At 46.7% G+C, this 19,121-nt stretch overlaps 1 protein-coding gene across 1 annotated transcript in view; it reads left to right on the top strand.

Moving 5' to 3' along the window:
• Positions 1–9,405: 9,405 nt before the first annotated feature.
• Positions 9,406–19,121, top strand: part of RNF130 (ring finger protein 130) — a 110,623-nt gene continuing 100,907 nt past the window's right edge. The window contains exon 1 of the mRNA XM_062188574.1: positions 9,406–9,661. Within this exon, the coding sequence (XP_062044558.1) occupies positions 9,415–9,661 (247 nt within the window). The 5' untranslated portion in view covers positions 9,406–9,414. The remainder of the gene's footprint in view (positions 9,662–19,121) is intronic.

Raw genomic sequence — 19,121 nt, 5'->3', positions numbered from 1 at the left:
TAAATCAAGGACATTGGCAGATGAAAAACATCACAAGTATACTAATCTATCCCTCTTTGACATAGAATTAAAATCTGGTCCTCTGTTAGAGCAATGTGTTAAAGCAATCTATTATGTTCTCTTGATGTCTGTTAAATTCTAATTGTTTAAAAACAGCTGAATTTTTATTAAGAGCTATGGGTTAGTTAAATATGTGCTTATTTTCAAAGATTTAAATAATCACCTTGTAACAATGATCAAATTTGGTCTATATTATGTCATGATGTTAAGGAATCCTATTTCAACCAGATATTTTGGATTTTGAGCCTTCTTGGCATTCTTGACATTCAAAAAATCAAAGTTTCAAATAATTTGGACTCTGGACTTCAGTTTTTCCAGTTCGGGCCCAACAGAAAAAAACAAAGGACCTATGTCTCTCATCTTGTAGAGACACCAACTAATCAGGCTATTTGGATTATATTAGAAGTACTGTCAAGATGTGAAGTGGTGCTAAATTTTAAGTTTCTATAATATAAAATGCTGTTGATACAAATGTCTGAGAATTAAAAAGTCTAATGATCTGGTGTAACTAGACATGACGGTTATCTTAATGAGAAAGCCCCAGAGGCCTAAAAGAGTTACGTGCTTTGTAAAATCCTACAGGTGCTTTCAAAAATACTGTGAAGTTAGCAAGTGCCTCTTGTTGGTTAATAAGTTTATAATTTTAAATGTGGCAACTTGAAGTCTTGTCATTCACAGTTTTGTATATCAGATTTGCTGCTCATAAAACTAAAGTGTTGTTGGTTCTCTGTTTAGCTGTCCTCCTATAGGTTCTGATGGAATTTTTCCAGCCACTTCTATTGTATTCAGTACCTTGGGATGGCTCTGTAAACAGATGAAGCCAATAATGTATTAAAGGTACCAACTGAGAGAAAGTATGGTTAACTGAGGTTACTAAAAACAAAAGTAATTGAAATCAATTGGTAATTTACAAACAGGAGTTAGATTCTCAAAAAGCTATTAAAACTGCTACATTGGTCTATTATGCTATGTTATATGTGTATACATATTGTATGTTTACATGGGAAAATTTATTAAGAGTTTTATTTTAATTGGCTTATAGATTGTCCATAAATTTAAACAGCTAAAATTATTCAGATACATTTTAATTCATGTGACCTGAATCTCTGTATCATATGTTTTAAATTTGTTGGTGAAAAGAAACTAAAAACATTCTATATGCTTGTGCTTAAATCTGCTGGTTAAACAAGCTACACCATGTTAGATATTTAAGAGATGTTTCCAAATATATGTATTCTTAATATTTATGAAAGGCATTGGACCTTCTGGTAAGTGTTTTCATAAGTTGTTATCTAATGGTTGAAACCGTTTGCTAAGTTTTCATATGATATTGCTATTGTCAGTAAGCGATCTAGGACTTGCTCCCCCATTTCTCTATTCTAAGCCCAACTTGTTCTCTCATTTCTCTATTCTCTTCAAGGTAGGAAACTAATTCTATACTTGAAAGGACTCTCTAGGATGCACAATTTGATTTTTAGATCTTATAAAAGGGATAGCTAACATTTTCTGTAATAGCGTAGCCAAAATGAAAACTTAAATTATAATTTCACAGCTAGATTTACTTTGCCATCATCAAAGTAAACAGGGAAACCTCCCTTTCAGACCAAAGGGAGAGTAAGTTTTAAAATAAGGACATAGCTTTCCTCATGGGCATTGTCTACCTTAGAAAAACTACTACAGAACATGCCTGTGACTGTAGGCTTCTAGTTTAGGCCACAAATATTAGAGATGGGACTTGAGCACCCCCTTGACTTGCATCCTCTGGTCTGCTTTAACAAAACCCAGGAGGAAAAGAAAGCTAGGCATCAGAAGCAATGGGTGGCAGGCCTATTAATGGCTGTTCTGTACAGTGATCTGCCCTCAAGGAGACCCAACAAGCCAGTCCACTGCAGTGGCTTTCAATGTGGTAAGCCTGGGCTTCAGCAGAAGTCAGCTTGTGAAGAGCCCTCCAGCTCTGTCAGCCAAGAGTTGGATCACTGGAAATGGACCTGCCCTGGAGTCAAAGGACGCCCAGGTCAGAGCCACAGATCTTATTGGCTCTAAGCTGAAAAGCCCTTCACTCTGCCCAGCTTCCAAAGTGACCACTGCAACTGAGGAAATGGCCAAATAGGGTCAGTAACAGTGCAGGCAGAACTGTATATTTCCTGTTAAGAGTTGCCACCTGCCTTTACCTGGCCAGCTCTCCTCCAGGCCAGCTAAGTAATTGAAGTCAACAGGGTGCCTTCCCCAAGGAGGTTCTCACCTCCCTTAGGATGTAGGCTATATGAAGAGATAGATGAGTCTGAGCCTCATAATTTACAAGGCTTTAAAGCCCACCTGATTACTATCGAGCCCCTTCTGTCAGGTTCTATTTGTCTCTCAATCAGAAAACTTATCTGTAGTACCTTTCTTAGCTCCTCTAATAACAACTCTGTCCTCTGTATCTAGCCCACTTGGGCCTCATTCCTTTGTAATCATAACCTCTACCACCAATGGCTCTACTCCCAACCTGTGTGTATTGGTGGTCCTCTTCCCCACTTAATGTTGTATGATTGTTTAGAATTTCTCTACAGACAAACCCCGCTACCTGCAAAAGTTGAGTGGCTTTTCTCCCAGTCTTGACTGGAATCAGCTTAAAGCACATCCTGTCCCCATAAGGGTCCAGAGACCCCCCCCTCCATTCCCTCTCCTCTATAAAATCCTCTCATTACCTGTTAATGCTACTCTTAGGATCATTGGTTACTATTCTCACCCTGTCCTTTATACTACAGTGTCTAAGTGTTTACAGCAGGTTATAATGGAACCAACGAAGGCCTTCAACAACCAGCCAATCAAATGCTGCTACAAGGATTTACTCGGCTCCCACCCAGGAGACTGCAGCTTGAGACATCGCCCCATGCCAGCGAAGAGTACCTCGTCGCCCCATGTTAGCAGGAAGTAGCTCTAAAGACAGATCATCGTCCTTCTACCCTTCCTGGACTTTTGGGACTAATGTAATCCCATACAAATCCTGCTTTATAAAAAACAAAAGGGGGGGAATGTTAGGAAACTGGCGCAGTTTTAGCCAGGTGGCCCCATAGCCCAGCTACCTGAGCCAGGCTCCACCCCCATCCTAATGCTCCTGCTTCCCTGCCTGCCCTCAGGCAAAGTTTTAAAAGGGCCTGTTCCTGGACACGTGCTCTCTTAGCTCTCCTCTCCTGCTCTTTGCTCTCCTCTCTCCTCCTCTCTGCTCTATCTTCTCTCCTTGCTAGCTCCTCTCCTCTCTATTTCTTATATTCTCTTTCTCTCTTTTTCCTTTGCCGCCTCTTCACTCCGGTCTGTTGGGTGTTCCCAATAAACCCTTTCCCTTAAAAAAAAAAAAAAAATTCAAGTACCTGACTTGAGGCAGAGAGACCTGATGTTTTCTTCCTGGAGGAAGCAACACCCTGATGAAGTCAGCCCTTGGTTCAGCTACCCAGACCCTAGAGCACTTGGGTGCCATTCACTCTGAGCCTTTCCTCCCATCACAGGAGCAGCTCCTTAGCCTGCTGGAAGAATCTCTTTCTGTACATTTTGGACCAAGTCTGTCTCTTCTGCCTGTGAGCAGAGGGTGCTCCTGGATCCACCAGACCCCCTGCTGCAGGGGTCTTCTGGACCCCAGGGATCCTGACTCCATGTCAGCAGAGGGGAAGGCTGGCCAGACCCAGGCCTGCCTTGGCCCAGCCAGCACCTCCTCTCTCTGTTCTTTGTGATTCAGTCATTCATCACTTGGACCAAACAAACCTTGACAAAGGACAAAGTGATATCTTCGATCCTGCTAAAAGGCAGCCATGCCTGCGAGGCATCCCAGGGGAGGGATCAGGCCCAGGCCCCACTTGAGTTCCTGGACAGAGCTCTTCCAGCCGGCCAGACTTCCTTGACTGAGCCAAACGCAAGGAAATTCAAGGATCATCTGAATCCCCAGCCTGGCGCCAACCTGCAGTAGTCAAACAGGTGAGGTCCTGGAGCCAGCCTGGACTGGGCTTGCAGCCAGCAATGCCACTCCCTCCTCATTAGCTGGGCAAAGAGCTTACTTCTCTGAACTTTGGCTTCCTCCTCTGCAGAATGGGTGCAATACCCACGTCTGAGAGGCTTCGGGAGGACTCCATACCAATGTCTGTAAAACGACAGGTTCCAGATCAGAGCCATTTCCCTGTCACTGCTTCTCTGTCTGCAGGGGTGTCCACAGCGTGACTCAGCAGAACCCCAAGGCCTCTGGGATGAGCTCCAGGCACTTGTGAGAATGGCAGCTCTCCCCCACTGTGCCCCCACCATCACTTCCCTAAGGACACTCTGCCAGTACAGGGAGGAGGGCAGCTTCTTTCCTCCGGTGGACTGTCTCAGAGGTGAGAGGATGCCGGGCTGGGTCCATTTCTGAGGTTCCAGGTACGTTCAAAATTAGGAAGGCCACAGGAATTGTGGCAAGCTCAGTGTCTACATCAGAGGAGAATCCTCGTGCATGAACTGCAAAATGCTCATGAAAAATGAAGTGAATAAGATAAGTTTCTTTTGGTGAAAAGTATTTGAAATCATACATGTGAGTGCATTTGTGTTATTGACAAGATACTTGCGCTCAGTACATTTCCTGGTGAATTTCTAGCGCAAGATGCAAGACGTCTGGGGGCGGACATCTGCTGATTAAGAGTTGCTGGAGTTGTGGCTGTCACCTCAAAGTCTGAATTTCTGAGGAAAGATACAACCCAATCCCATGGAGCAACTTCATTGGCTCCCACTCCAGGAGCACAGTGTGGTGAGGGGCATCTTCAGGTGATTGGGAGCAGTGGAATTAAGGGTGGGATACGAACCCAAGCAGCCACTGCTACTGTTTGAATATGGTTTGAATGTGCTCCCCACAAAGGTTCTGGGAGCTTGGTCCCCAGTGTGAGGATGCTCAGGTGTCCTAACTTTTAAGAGGTGGGGCTCAGTAGGAGGTGAATATGTCAAGGGGGCTCTGCCTTTATGAATATGTTAATGTTGATCTCTCAGAGGGGCTTGGGTCTCAAGGGAGCGAGCTAGTTCCCTCCGGGATGGCTTGGTGTAAGGAGTGACCTTGGCTCCTCCTCCCCCCACCTCCTGGCTCAAGCACCTGCACCTCTGCACCTGGTCATTTCCTTTTCTGCTTCTCTGCCATGCTGTGACACGGCCAAGCACATGCCTCAGCGCATCCTTCTCGGGATGCCAACGACACACGCTTGGGCCTCCAGAGCTAGAGCAGAATAACGCTCTTTGCTTTGTAAGGTGCCCAGCCTCAGATCTTTTCTTACAGCAACAGAAAATGGACTAAATCATAAAATGGTTGAGGAAAAAATTCAAGCCACGGACAGTGTATTTGTCATTCATCACTGGACAGCAATAGCTGAGAAAGGCTACTTCACGAAGAGTGGCCGGACAGTTCCAGAACTGCAGTATCTGGGAGCCTTGGCCAGTGAAGCTTTTTGCGGGGCACAGTCCTGAGCATGCGCAGAACCTCGCCGGGAGGAGCTGGGCTGCACAGATCGGGATGTGTCTCTTCTTGTAAAGGCACCTGAGGGGCTGCGCCCTAACAATTCTATCCAATCCTAACCACTTCCCAAAGGCCCCACCTCCAAATACCACAGCCAGATTAAGTTTCCACCCAGTTAATATCTCACAACGGGAATTAAATTTCAACCCGTGAGGCCTTGGGGGACACTCAGACCACAGCCCAGCCGCAGCAGAGACAGCGTTTATAAAGAAATGGCAGCCATTGCTGGAGTCAAGTGGTGAGCACACCGTGCTTCATGGTGCTCTTATTTTCTTTATTTGACAGCATTTGACAATGCTTTGGGACAACAGAAACGAATGTCCTGTGGAATTTTCTATCATATCATGCACTGGCGACAATGAGAGGCATAGGTCCTTCCTGCACGCTGTCAGATACTTTTCATTAACTCACACTTTGAACTTAAATGTTTTAAAGGTAGCTTTGTCCAAAGGAGACATACAAATGGCCAATAAGTACTTGAAAAGATACTAACCATTAGGGAAATGCAAATCAAAACCACAATGAGCTACCTCCTTATGCTCTTGAGAACGGCTACTATTAAAAACAAAACAAAACAGAAATTAATGTGCTGGCAAGGACAGAAAGAGATGGGAACCCTTGGGAACTGCTGGTTGAAATGTTAAGTGGTGCAGCTGTTAAGCAAAGCAGTATGGTAGTTCCTATTCCTACAAAAATTAAAACAGAGAATTGCCATTTGATACAGCGAGTCCCCTTCTGAGTATACACGCAAGAGAATTGAAAGAAAGGTATTGAAGCAATGTATGTACACTCATGTTCACCACAGCCTTATTCACAAAAGCCCAAAGGTGGAAGCCACGCGAGTGTCCCTGGATGGGAGAATGGATAAGCAAAATGTGGTCCATACATACAATGGGATGTAATTCAGCCTTAAATAGAAGGAAATTCTGGCATGCACTACAATACAGAAGAGCCTTTTTAGACATTATACTAAGTGAAATAAACCACTCACAAAACAACAAATACCATACGAGTCTGCCTACCTAAAGCGCCTAGAGTAGCTAAATGCATAGAAATTCACAAAAAATAATGGTTGTCAGGGCTGGGGATGTGGGGAAGGAGGTGTTTGATGGGTTCACGGCTTCAGTTTTGCAAAATGGAAAGTTCAGGGGATCAATGTTGATGATGCTTACATAACAACATGAATGTTCTCTACAGCTACAAAGGGTTCATGTGGTAAAACTCATGCTACATGTATTTTACCACAATTTCTTTAAAAGATTTATTTATTTATTTGAAAGGCAGAGTTACAGAGAGGCAAAGGCAGAGAGAGAGGGAGAGGGAGAGAGGGAGAAAGAGGTCTTCCATCTGCTGGTTCACTCCCCAGATGGCTGCAGTGGCCGGAATTGAGCCAATCCGAAGCCAGGAACCAGGAGCTTCTTCCGGGTCTCCCACCTGGGTGCAGGGCCCAAGGACTTGGACCATTCTCCATTGCTTTCCCAGGCCATAGCAGAGAGCTGGATCAGAAGTGGAGCAGCTGAGACTTGAACCAGCACCCATATGGGATGCCAGCACTGCAGGCTTTACCCGTCAATGCCAAAGTGCCTGCTTCCTTATCACAATTTTTATAAGGTAGCTTTGTAGCACTAGTATAAATAAAAATCCTTTTGTTCTAAAGAAAAGTCTTCCATAGAATAAAAAAAAAATTATACCTCCAAATTAAAAAGTTACACCCCATCTCTATATGCCGGGGTCTGCCAAGGGTGCACACAGAGACGTTGTGTAACCTTATTTACAGGGGAATTCAGCAAGTGCCAGAGAAGAACTCTGGAACTAACTTTCTCCTTGACAAACTCAGTGGGGCTGAAAGAAGGGTGCCAGGGCGCTGGCTTCTCCCCATCTGGTTTACATGGGGTGCCGTCTGTGGGCCACCACGATTGCTTCTCCTGCCGGCAGGCATGGCAAGCTCACACTCTTGACACACCCTTGTGAGGACAAGGGAACACATTAGGCAAGAGCAGGCAGGGCACGCTTAGGGAGAGGAGCAGATCAAGGAGCCCCTAAGCAAGGAAGAGCTCCAAGCAGAAGAAGAGCTCCAAGCCCCAGATGTGGCCCCGGGTGGTATGGGCGAGGAACTCCAGGCCCTTGACCACAAGGATTCCTTATTCTATAAGGCAGGCCCCGGTAGAGACAGGCCAGAGCATAGCCTTCTTTAAATGCTGGCCCAGGGTGGGGGCGCAACTGCTTTGGTCCTGGGGCGGTGCTTTCTGGAGAAAAGAATAAGTGCTACTCCAGAGGCCAGAGTGTGGTCTAGACAGGCCCAAGTAGGGGGGATGGAACGGTGGGAATCAGACGGGGGGAATGGGCTGACAGGACTGTACCAAGGAGGCACCACACCAGTGTGTGTCCCATGTTTTCCTCCGGCCCTGCATTCACAGCCTCTTCCTGGAGGCAGTGGTTCGGTTTTCTTTCGGCAAGTGCCTGCCCTGCAGGATTCTCAGCACCGGTCCTCTGATAGGGGATGCCTGTGTCCCAGGGGGTGACTTAATCCACCAGCTCCAGAACGGAGTGCCCCATTAACAGACACTGTGTATCTCTCTCTCTCTCTCTCTCTGTGTGCACGTGTGTATGGAAGTGGGGGTAGTGTGAGCGTTTGGGAGGTTGAAGGTGGGTCTCAGTATCTGTCAGTTCAGCATCAGTGCATTCAACCAACCCTTGGATCCAAAATATTAAAAAGAAACTGCATCTGTGCTAGATATGGATGCACATTTTTGCTTATCATTATTCCATAACAATACCATATAACAATTATTTACATAGCATTTACATTGTATGGGTATTAGAAACAACTCATAGATTTCACATACAGGTTGGAAGTGTGTAGGTTATATGCAAATACTGCACCGTTTTACTGGAGGGAGCTGAGCAGGCAGGATTTGGGGGGAGGACATTGGGGAGTGTCCTAGAACCAAGCCCCTCGGGGAGACTGTCCATCTTAGTCTCACCCGGGGCTGTCGTAGGTTCTCTTCTGGTCTCTGGAGGTCCTTCCAGACCATTCGGCTGCCCCTGCAGTTCCAGGTCTAGTAGGCGCCCACACTCTAATTCAGTTTCACACCCTCACCCATGATACTGATTACTCGACTTGCAGTCAAATCTCATTTTTTATTTAAAAAAATTTAAAGCTTCAGCTTTCTTCTTGTGCATTCTGGTCTCGGATTTGTCCCCAAGCCTTGTAAGGCACCCAGGTTCCGGGCCCCAAGGCTACCGTTCCTGACGGACCAACTGGTTCAACGATGGCTCCAGGGACGCCACGGCATCCTCCAGCCCGCGTGCGGGAGGGCGGGAGCGAACAATGTCTGGCGCGCATGCGCGGGGGGCGGGGCTGCGCCTCGGGCCTGCGCGTTGCCGCCAGACCGGCGGGGGCGGGGCGGAGAGGCGGCGGGCGCGCGCCAGAGGCGGTCGCGGGGCCAACCTGACTTTGTTCCCCCTTGTCCCTTCTTCGGGCGCACCCTCCTGGAGGCGCCCCTCCCCACCCCCGCCGCGTGCTCACAGGCGCTCCCTCCCGGCGACCCCGGCCCGTGGGCATGGAGGGGGTCCGCCCCCTCAGCCCTCGAGGGGCTCCGAGGAGCCCGCCGCGCGCCCCCTGACGTACTGTCCTCGCCGAAGAGTCCATGGGCGCGCCCTCGCAGGCCCGTCGCGGACGTGAGGGCGCTGGGCCGCGCGGCCGCGGAGCCGCGGAGAGCCGTGCTCGTGACCGGCGCCGCGCAGGCCGCGCGCGCGCGTGCCCGCCGCAGCCCCGGCCGCGCCCGCCCCGCCTCTCGCCGCCGGCCCGGGAGCCCGGTCCGCGAGTGGCGGCGGCGGCGGCCGGAGGGACGATGAGCGGCACGGCGCGGGCGGGCCCGGCCCGGCTCGCCGCGCTCGCGCTGCTGACCTGCGGCCTGTGGCCGGCGCGGGCGGACAACGCGAGCCAGGAGTACTACACGGCGCTCATCAACGTGACGGTGCAGGAGCCCGGCCGCGGCGCCCCGCTCACGTTCCGCATCGACCGCGGGCGCTACGGGCTCGATTCGCCCAAGGCCGAGGTCCGCGGCCAGGTGCTGGCGCCGCTGCCTCTCCACGGAGGTGAGTGCCGGCCGGGGGAGAGGCCCAGCGGGCGGGGGGCCCGGGCCCTGGTGCCCGCGGTCCCCGGCGCGTCCGCTTGGGGTCCGGGTCTCCGTGGGCAGATCCCGGCCTGTTGGCGGGGCGTGGGGGAGGGATGAAGCTCCGAGGCACGATTGGGTTTTTCCCTTCTTTGTGAAAAGCCTCAGAGCGTTCTTTTTCCGCCCGGTAGCTTGTTTACTGCAGGGCATTGAACTGCGAGTTTGCAGGGGCAGGCAGCGAGACAAAGGAGGTGGTGGTGAGGTCTTACCCTGTGGCCAGGTCTGTCCCCCCCCAGCCCCCCAAAGCGCGGACTTGGCACTGCGTTGGGTCGCGAAGGATGGAGCCCTTTTCTAACGCACGCGTCTGCCGTTTTACCCGCGTGCCCGGCGAGCAAGGGGTGGAAGAGGAAGATGGGCATCGTCCCTGTTGCTCTTGGCTCTTGCTCTGCCCCGGAGCCGTGCTGTAATTGCACGCCGGAACGTTTAACACCGCGCAGGACCCGCCCCAGGTGCAGCTGGTGGCCACGTCCCGGTGCCATCCAGGGGGAAGGGGTGAAATGTTGAATTGTCTTGGAAGCCGTTTGGCTGGCCCTCCTAGTTCCCTATAAACGTGGGCTCTGTTGAACTATTTAGTGTGAAGTCTATTGGTTGAAGTGTCTGGGCGCGTTTTAAAGACCGTATTTTGCACATCCTGGAGGGATTTTTCTGGTGGGTGGTCAGCTGGCAACTTTTGGAGAAATGTCCACTGGCTTCTTCACCCCCCCCCCCCCCAACTGTCACCCTGAGAATACTGACAGGGGATTCAAAACAAAAAACACTGCTCTTCGTGCGAAGATGACCTGAAGTAGGCAGTCTAAATAAGGTGAGGGTGTTTGTTTTTATAGACTGAATGCTGGAGCATCGTGCCCCTCTGAGATCTGCGTGTGTGTGTGTGCGCGCGCTAAAGTGCTAAGGTGTTTAATTTCTGGAGGCTGTGGGGCTGGGAAGAAGAACCGAGGAAAGCTTATTATTATTTTTTAAGTCCCTCAGCTTGAAGTGGGCTTTTACAGTTCTTTATACGCCACCAGGTAGATGCTTCCCGTGTGTTGTTTCTCATCCCTACTTTGTTAAAAATGGCAGTTAGGGTCCCAGCTTGGCTACAGAAACTCCCTTTGTCTCCGGTTCATTCAGTAAATGTTTGCGTGGCCTGTGCCAGTCTCTCGGGTTGGGGCACATAATGTTGCCAAACGGTGGCACTAACAATGGGAGCCTATTTTCTGGTGGGGAGAACCATGAGGGTCACGTGGGAGGGAGGGAGGAAGAGGAAGAGGCAAGCTGTGGAGCAAGAGCTGGCCCCGCACAGTGTTTTGAAATCTGTGGTTTGTCTTTGGCACTCGGTTCCCGTGGGCCCCACAAGGCCCTCTCTTTAAAGTCTGCTCCTCCACGGTTGTCCATGTGCTGAAACTACTCGTTGCCTTCCTGTCACCTTCCTGTCACCCCAGACAAAAGCCCCATCCTTGGGAGAGCTTGTTGTAGGCGCTCCACCAGGGTGCCTCTCGCTGGAGAAGCACTGTGGAAGCTTTGAAGATTCCTGGTCAGACTTGTGCTGAAGGTGTGTGGCATGACATGATGCCACCGAAGTGGTTCTGCCATGCCTCAGTACTTACCTCTTAAGGCTATTGAGAGGTTTAAATGCTTCCTGAATTTCTTTCTTTTTTTAAGATTTATTTATTTACTTGAAGGGAAGAGTGACACAGAGCAAAGTGGGGAGTGGATTGATTTTCCATCTGCTGGTTCACTCCTCAAATGCCAAGAGCTGTTAACCCGACTGAGTCTCTGAATTCATGGCGTTAGACATGGCAGCACTGAACCAGCCTGGGCAGTGTATGAAGACTGAGTGAGATCAGTTCCTCTAAATTTCTGCCTTCTCTCCCTTCCCTTGATTCTCTAGGGGAGAATCTCCATGCCTCATGAGATTGCTCCAGGTTTTCTCGTGGTGGTGGTGGTGACCCCGCAGGTAGTTTGAGTCTGGCTTTGTACCAAGGGGTCTTTGTTCTTGCAATCCAACAAATACTTATTTGAAATCCTTGGGGCTGGTGCTGTGGCATAGCAGGTAAAGCCGCTGCCTGAAGTGCCGGCCTCCCATATGAGTGGCTGTTCAAGTCTCAGCTGCTCCACTTCTGATCCAACTCCCTGCTAATCTACCAGGGAAAGCAGTAGAAGATGGCCCAACTTCTTGAGCCCCTGCACCCACCTGGCAGACCCAGAAGAAGCTCCTGGCTCCTGGCTTCACATCGGCTCAGCTTCAGCCATTGCAGCCATTTAGGGAGTGAACTAGCAGATGGAAGATCTCTCTCTCTCTCTACCTCTGCCTCTCTGTAACTGTACCTTTCAAATAAATAAATTAATTAAAAAAAAAAATCCTACTATACGCCAAGCACCATTCAAGGCACTAGGGGGAAGGGGAGTAGCATCAGTGAACAAAACTGATAAAAATCTGTGTTTCTGAAGCTTTCATTCTGGTGAGATCTTTATAAGTTACTCTACCTATAAATTGTTTTTAAGTAGTGATTTATATGAGATACAAGATAGTCTTCTGCTTTTGCAGCAGGAGCTCAGGAGTGTATTTAATGGAATGGAATAAATCTGTTAAAATTATTCATGCCTAAGAAAATTATATAAAATTGGAATAATATTTAGGTATTTTCCATTATAATTTTGATTTAGTGAATTTCAGATCTCTATATTTTTAGGGAAAAAGTGCTCTATTTGTGACCTCCGTGCTCTTACAGTTTTGATTTTAAGGGTATTCTTGACATGTTTATTGAGGACTTAATGTTTTTGACAGTAAGTAGAGTGATGTTCAAATTAAGCATATATAAAAAAACATGTATACCAGTTATCTGAATTCCTGGCTCAAAACCAGATGTGGGCAATAGATGTGAAATTCATGAAAATTCCTGTGAGGGTTAAATGTTGGATAGAAATGAATATATAGAGAAGATAATTTTACCATTTTTCCTAGAACTCAACATGGCTCATTTTAAATCTGTTGCTTGACTGTAGGATTAGGAACTCTTCCTGTTGTTTTACAGTGCTGCTGTCAGTCTGGCATGGGTAACTTACTAAGATTTATTTGTCCTCTAGCTTTAAGGGACAGATTGGCAAATTTTTTCTTAGGTGCTGTGGTATCTTAAAAGTATATTTTGCAAAGTGTTGTATTTTGTTAAATATTTCATTAACAAGTGTTGTACTTTGAACATATGTTTTTTTGTCAGTAGATAGATTGCCTTGGTGAGTTAAGAGTCATCTCTTTGGATCTGACAAATTTTGTATTTTAAGTGATAATTCATTTTTAGAGTCATTATTTATGCACAGACCACATTGCTGTGTTGCTCCTCACTCAAACAGTAAGCTTTAAACTAGGAACAAATCTTGTAATACCTTTGCAGAGCAGTCTGACATGGCTCCTGCCCACTGTGGCATACACACTGTAAATGTGCTTTCTGTGTGTGCACACTGACTTTTTGTTTGAGCCCAGGGTGGGGGCTGGGAGAGGAGCAAGTCCATGTTGATGATGTAATTATGTATGCAGATGTGCTGGTGAGAAGAATTTGTTATCAGCCACTTTTTGCTTTGCATACAAAATTTCAGGATTGGATGTTAGAGCCTTAGGGAACAATTTTACAGTGATAGGTCTTTGTGGCTATCTTGCTGACTGTAGTGATGCAATAAAATTTTTACGAATGAGTGCTGGGTTTTTATATTTTACAAAAGTGGTTCTATTGGATGGATCCTTTTGAGAACCTAAAATTGGTTTGAGAAATTCTCATAAACAGTGAAAGAGGTTGATATGGAAACAGGAATTTGGGTGAAAGGAGGCAGAGTCATGTAATTTATAATTGATAGTGGCAAAGGCAGGGGCTACTGGGCAGATTTCAGAATATTCAGAGAAAACTACGTTGGATCCTGAGTGTGCAGAAGGGAATGAGAAGGAGATGGAGGCTCGAAAACCCAATTTTGGCATAAATCAAGTAACCAGGCAAAAAGATAAAGGAAATACATTTACAATAAATTATATTGAACTCCACATCTTAGAAAATGCTTTTACATGCTGTGTTTTTCCTTCATTTTGGGATGATTTCTAATAGGCTATAAATATTAAAATATTTTTTAAAAACCATTTGACCTTCCCACCAAATCCCTGTCCAGCTGCTGTCCCAAGCCCCTGAGGAGGGCTGCCTGCACCTGCTGCCTCCTGCTGTTCTCCACATTGTGAAGGCTTTTGATCCTTGTGCCAATGGTTTTGATAAAGACATCGAATATTTAACTGGTACATTGAATGACAGGGTCAGAATTCCTAAGATCTCAGGATGCAAAATGATGGGCTAAAGCTACCCAAGCTACCCAAGCTAAGAAAAAGATTGCTAGGAATGAATGCACAGTCCTGATTGGAGTTAATCACCTGACCAGGAGTAGTTGAGGGGAGATGAGGCTCACGTGCTCATCCTGTGGCCAGACCTGTGAGTCTGCCTGTGCACAGCACCTGGGCATCTGCCAGGGCAACAGGATTCCACTTCATAGAGGCCCCACGGAACTCCAGCTTACCTTAGTTATGAACAAACTATGGAGCCTCAGTTTGAATGTTAGAAATGGGAAACACTTCACTGGAAGGATGATGGGACAGATAGCTTCCAAGGCCACTCCCACCTCAAACAGGGTGCAGCCGTACTGTAGTAAGATGAATCTTTTAAACAAGCGTGCTAGTGTGTACTCATTAAGAATGGTGGTGTGCTTTTCAAACCAGTCTCTTAGGACAGGTGGGAGTGTGTGTGTGTCCATCCACATTTACTCATACATGCACATATGCAGCAGAGAAAGTATTAATTTAAACATCATTGGCACTACTTTTGTGAGATTACCTTTTTGATTGAACAATTTAAAATTTTTGCAATATATCAAATCATTGTCTTTTCTAAATAGTTTAAATTTTGACAACAGTCAAGTTATTTAGCAGTACTTATGGTGGTTAAAGTGTCCGTGCACACGATGAAAGTTTTTTTTTGTTTTTTTTTTCCCCTACAAGAGAAGGGGTAGGCATTTAGTCTAGACACCCCCGCTCATATCAGTCAGAGTACCTTCATTCAATCCCTGGCTGCTGACTCTAGCCTCCTGCTAATATGGACCCTGGGAGGCAGCAGTAGTGGCTCAAGTAATTGAATTCCTGCTACCCAAGTAGGAGACGGGTTGAGTTCTCGTCTCCTACCTTCAGCTCAGACCCAGTCCTGCCTTTGTGGGCATTGAGGAGTGAACCAGCAGATGGGAGTTAAAAGAGAGCCCTACAGAAGTCCAACAAAATAAATCACAAAGTACTTAATAAGCACCTATCTTGTTACACAGATCCTGTGATGTATGCAGAAGACATGGTATGTTGTTCCTGCCGGGAAGAACTTGGTCATTTTGTTGACGAGATTAGCCCTGTTGGACAGCGCAGCCAAGACATGCTCTGTAAGAGACCTTGCAGGCATCTACAACTTGCAGACTTGGTTCTAAAGCAGGGGTCTGTAAAGCATAGCCCAGGGGCCAGCAACCTTTTACTGTAAACAGAGGTTCATTGTACATTTGTTTAGTGTTGTCTGTAGCGTCCAGTGGAGTTGAGTGGTTGGAACAAGAGCCTACAGGGTCTGCAGCTTAAAATGTTTACTCTAGCCCTTTAAGAAAAAGTTCACTGATCTCTCTTCTGAGTGTTCATTTATATGTTATTTTTTCATCTTAAAGATAATTTAATGGATGAAGATCTGGTTCCTAAATTGTCCCAGACTGTGAGCCCCTGAAAGTTACAGATAATGGTGTGTGTTTTAACCAAGCACTGAAGACTGTTCCTGGACTAGTGTAGAATTGCATTTACTTTTGGGTGTGGTCTGATAGTGGAACCGGAGGTGGGCATTGTAGTAATCTGTGTGTTGGGGGTGAGGTGGTGAACATGCTGTGGAGCTTCTGTTACTGTGAAAGATCGTAAACAAAAAGTTATTTGGACTTGTTGCCTAGAAAAGTTTCATTGAAAGTGTGGGATTTGAACCCAAACTTAAGAACTTTTGCTTCTTGTTATCATGGAGGATCAGGGCTTGTTCACTGGCCCACCTTAGCTAACAAAACCCAGACAAAGTTATGAAACAGTAGAGCTAGGTCAGTGAAGGGAGTTAAATAAGGGAGCTTATCACTGCCCCAGCTTACTACCTAGAGAGAGTTTCCAGGCTGCAGTGCAAGGAGGGGCAGATTCAGGCAGGTAGTCTGCCGAGTTGATGAGACCGTGACCAGGAAGAGATTCTAGTGAGAAGGGAGTTGGCAGAGGCCAGCTCAGGATCACTGTGCAGGGGCCACTCATGTCTTTGGTTCAGCAATGAACTGCACATTTTGTGAAGAACTGCCAGAAGTTAGCAGGTGGGATAATCCAGAATTCACACAAGGCTGGGAATAGTTCCTATTCTCATAATCAGTAGAGTAGGGGGACTTCCTAATGTACTGTGTGAAGTGAGGCCAGGCTGGCCTAGGAAAAGCCTATTTTGTGGACCTTTCTAACAAAGCTTACAGGCAAACCTTAGAAGAATCTGACTGGTTTCTGAGTAACTTTACGGTCCCAGAACAAAGTCCAACATTATGTAAAGGAATACATCAAAATCCAGCTCCCAAAGACATGAAAGCCAAGACTAGGATCTAGTCAAAAATTACCAGGCATGCAAAAAGCAGAAAATAATCACTAGAAAAAGACACAGATAATGGAAACGCAGATGAGGATGTTTAAGAAGCTCTTATAAATACATATACTTAGTATGTTCAAGGAAGTCAGTGGGAACACGAACATCAGGAGGAAAAATGGATGAAAGGGCCATTTCAGCAGTGAAATCAGTCTTGCAAAATGTGTAGGGTTGTATTAACAGGAAAAAGGAGATTAAAAAGTACAAGTGATGATTTTCTTTATTAGATTTATTTTATTTGTTTGAAAGGCAGAGTGCAAGAGAGTGAGCGAGAGCTCTTTTATCCACTGGTTCACTCCCCAAATGGCCACAAAGGCCAGGGCTGAGCCAGGCCATAGCCGGGAGCCGGGAATTCTATCCAGGTAGAAGGGGCCCAAGTACTTGAGCCATCTTCCACTGCTTTCCCAAGTGCTTTAGCAGGGAACTGGGCCTGAAGCAGAGCAGCCAGGATTCGAACTAGTATTCTAATATGGGCTGCATATCACTAGCAATGACTTAACCTGCCATGCCATAATGCCAGCCTGAGAGACTGTGTCTTGCTTTGGTGCTTTGTTTATCCCTGGCAGGAATGTAGCTGATATACATGAGGTTCATACCAAGAACCAAGAGCGGAGTAAAGTACTTTACCTGGGTGTGTTCCATCCTTGTGGCTCTGGGTGGTATGTTATCCTGTTTGTGGCTGGGGAATTCAAGGCAATCCAGGCTCAAATTAAGTGCCTTTTTTATAAAGCACTTAACAAAATGGGAAATTATGTATCTACTTTCTTGATTTCTGAGGGCAGGGATCCTCTCTTGTGTGCACTCTTGTATATTCAGTAATTACTGTGGTACTGGAATGTAGTAGGGTGGTGCTGAGTAACTGGTGTTGGGCAGATTAGAGTGAAGCTGGGCGTCCATTGGGATTCAGCAAATCTGGGACTTGATACGGCTCGTCCAAACGTACCGCCCATACCAGCCACTTCTTCGTACTGCCTGCCCAGAGGGTTTAATAAATTATGATCTGTCCACTCAGAGGAACATGATGCAGACATAAAGGGGAGTGCCATAACAGCTGTGTTTATGCTACCAAAGTAAATACCAGGCATTTGAACCATGACTGTGTTAAATTTGCTTATAGTGGACAGTAACTCAAAGTAATTAGTGTGAAAATAAAAATGGTAATGTCGCATTGATTAGATCATTAGTGACATTTCTCTATTATAAGCACTATTGTTAATTTTCACTATAAAAGGAAAAGTCTTCCTACTGGAAAAAGGGGGAAAAGTCGTATTCTCCAAAGGGGATATCCAGAAACAAGTAAGTTCTCAACAGGTTGGTTGGTTGGTTGGTTGGTAAGTTTATTCCCTAGCTTCAAGAATGGAATGAATTCCAAGCATTGAGAGAATGAGTGGGGAAGTAGAAGGTCCTGGGAATATGTTGAAAATTGCATGTTTTTCCCTAGCAAAACAAGAGGAACTCTACAGGTCCTGACTACCTGGTCAGAATGTGAAGCAAGCTAAAAAAGGTGGCAGGATTTTGAGCAGTTAGTGAATCCTAGAGAAGGAGTGAATCCTAGCACAGGACTAAACTTCTGTAATTTTTAAGCAAATATGTTTGTGAGGCGAGGTGAGGGCGGGGTTCCCATCCACTAGTTCACTCCCCAAATCCCTACAATGGCCAGGGCTGGGCTGGGCTGGGCTGGGGCATGGGAAGAACTGGGAGCCAGGAACTCAGTGTGGGTGGTAGAGACCCAACTATTTGAGCCATCAGTGCTGCATCTAACAAGGTCTACAGTAGCAGAGTCTGGAGCCATGGACTTGATGTGGGACTTGGGATTGTTAAGCTCCTGAGAGTTTAACAGCTACACTTAATGCCTGCCCAATCTGGACTAATACTTCTATAATGGTAATGGTAATACTTTTATTTGTTACTTAGGTTTTCACTGTTTAAATCTGTAGTTTAAGGGGCCAGCACCATGGCTCACTTGGTTAATCCTCCGCCTGCAGCGCTGACATCCCATATGGGCGCCGGATTCTAGTCCCAGTTGCTCCTCTTCCAGGCCAGCTCTCTACTGTGGCCCGGGAGGGCAGTGGAGGATGGCTCAGGTGCCTGGGCGCCTGCACCTGCATGGGAGACCAGGAGCAAGTGCCTGGCTCCTGGCTTTGGATTGGCACAGCACTGACCATAGCAGCCATTTGGGGGGTGAACCAGTGGAAGGAAGATCTTTCTCTCTGTCTCTCTCTCTCACTGTCTATAACTCTGTCAAATAAATTTTTTAAAAAAAATCTGTAGTTTAAGCCTGGAATACTTGGTTGTAGAACAGAAAATAATTTTTTTGAAAGATATATTTATTTGAAAGAGTTAAAGACAAAGATAAATATCTTCCATCTACTGGCTCATTCCCCAGATGGTCGCAACTGCCAGAGCTGAGCCAGAGCTGCCAAAGCTAGGAGCCAGGAGCTTCATCCATGTCTCCCATATGGGTGGCAGGGGTCCAAACACTTGGGCCATTTTGCCTGCTTTTCCCTGGTCATTAGCAAGAAGCTGGATCTAAAGCAGAGCAGCTGGAATGCAAACTGGTGCTCATAGAGATGCCAGCATCACTGGCAGTGGCTTTACCTGCTTTACCATAATGCTGGTTCCAGAAAGTAAATTTTTTTAAGATTATTTATTTACTTGAAAGGCAGAGTGACAGAGAGAGATATTCCATTCTCTGGTTCACTCCTCAGA

The sequence above is a fragment of the Lepus europaeus genome, chromosome 4 (genome assembly GCF_033115175.1).
Source record: "Lepus europaeus isolate LE1 chromosome 4, mLepTim1.pri, whole genome shotgun sequence".
Classification (NCBI taxonomy): domain Eukaryota; kingdom Metazoa; phylum Chordata; class Mammalia; order Lagomorpha; family Leporidae; genus Lepus; species Lepus europaeus.
This window is presented reverse-complemented; position numbering and strand designations above follow the sequence as displayed.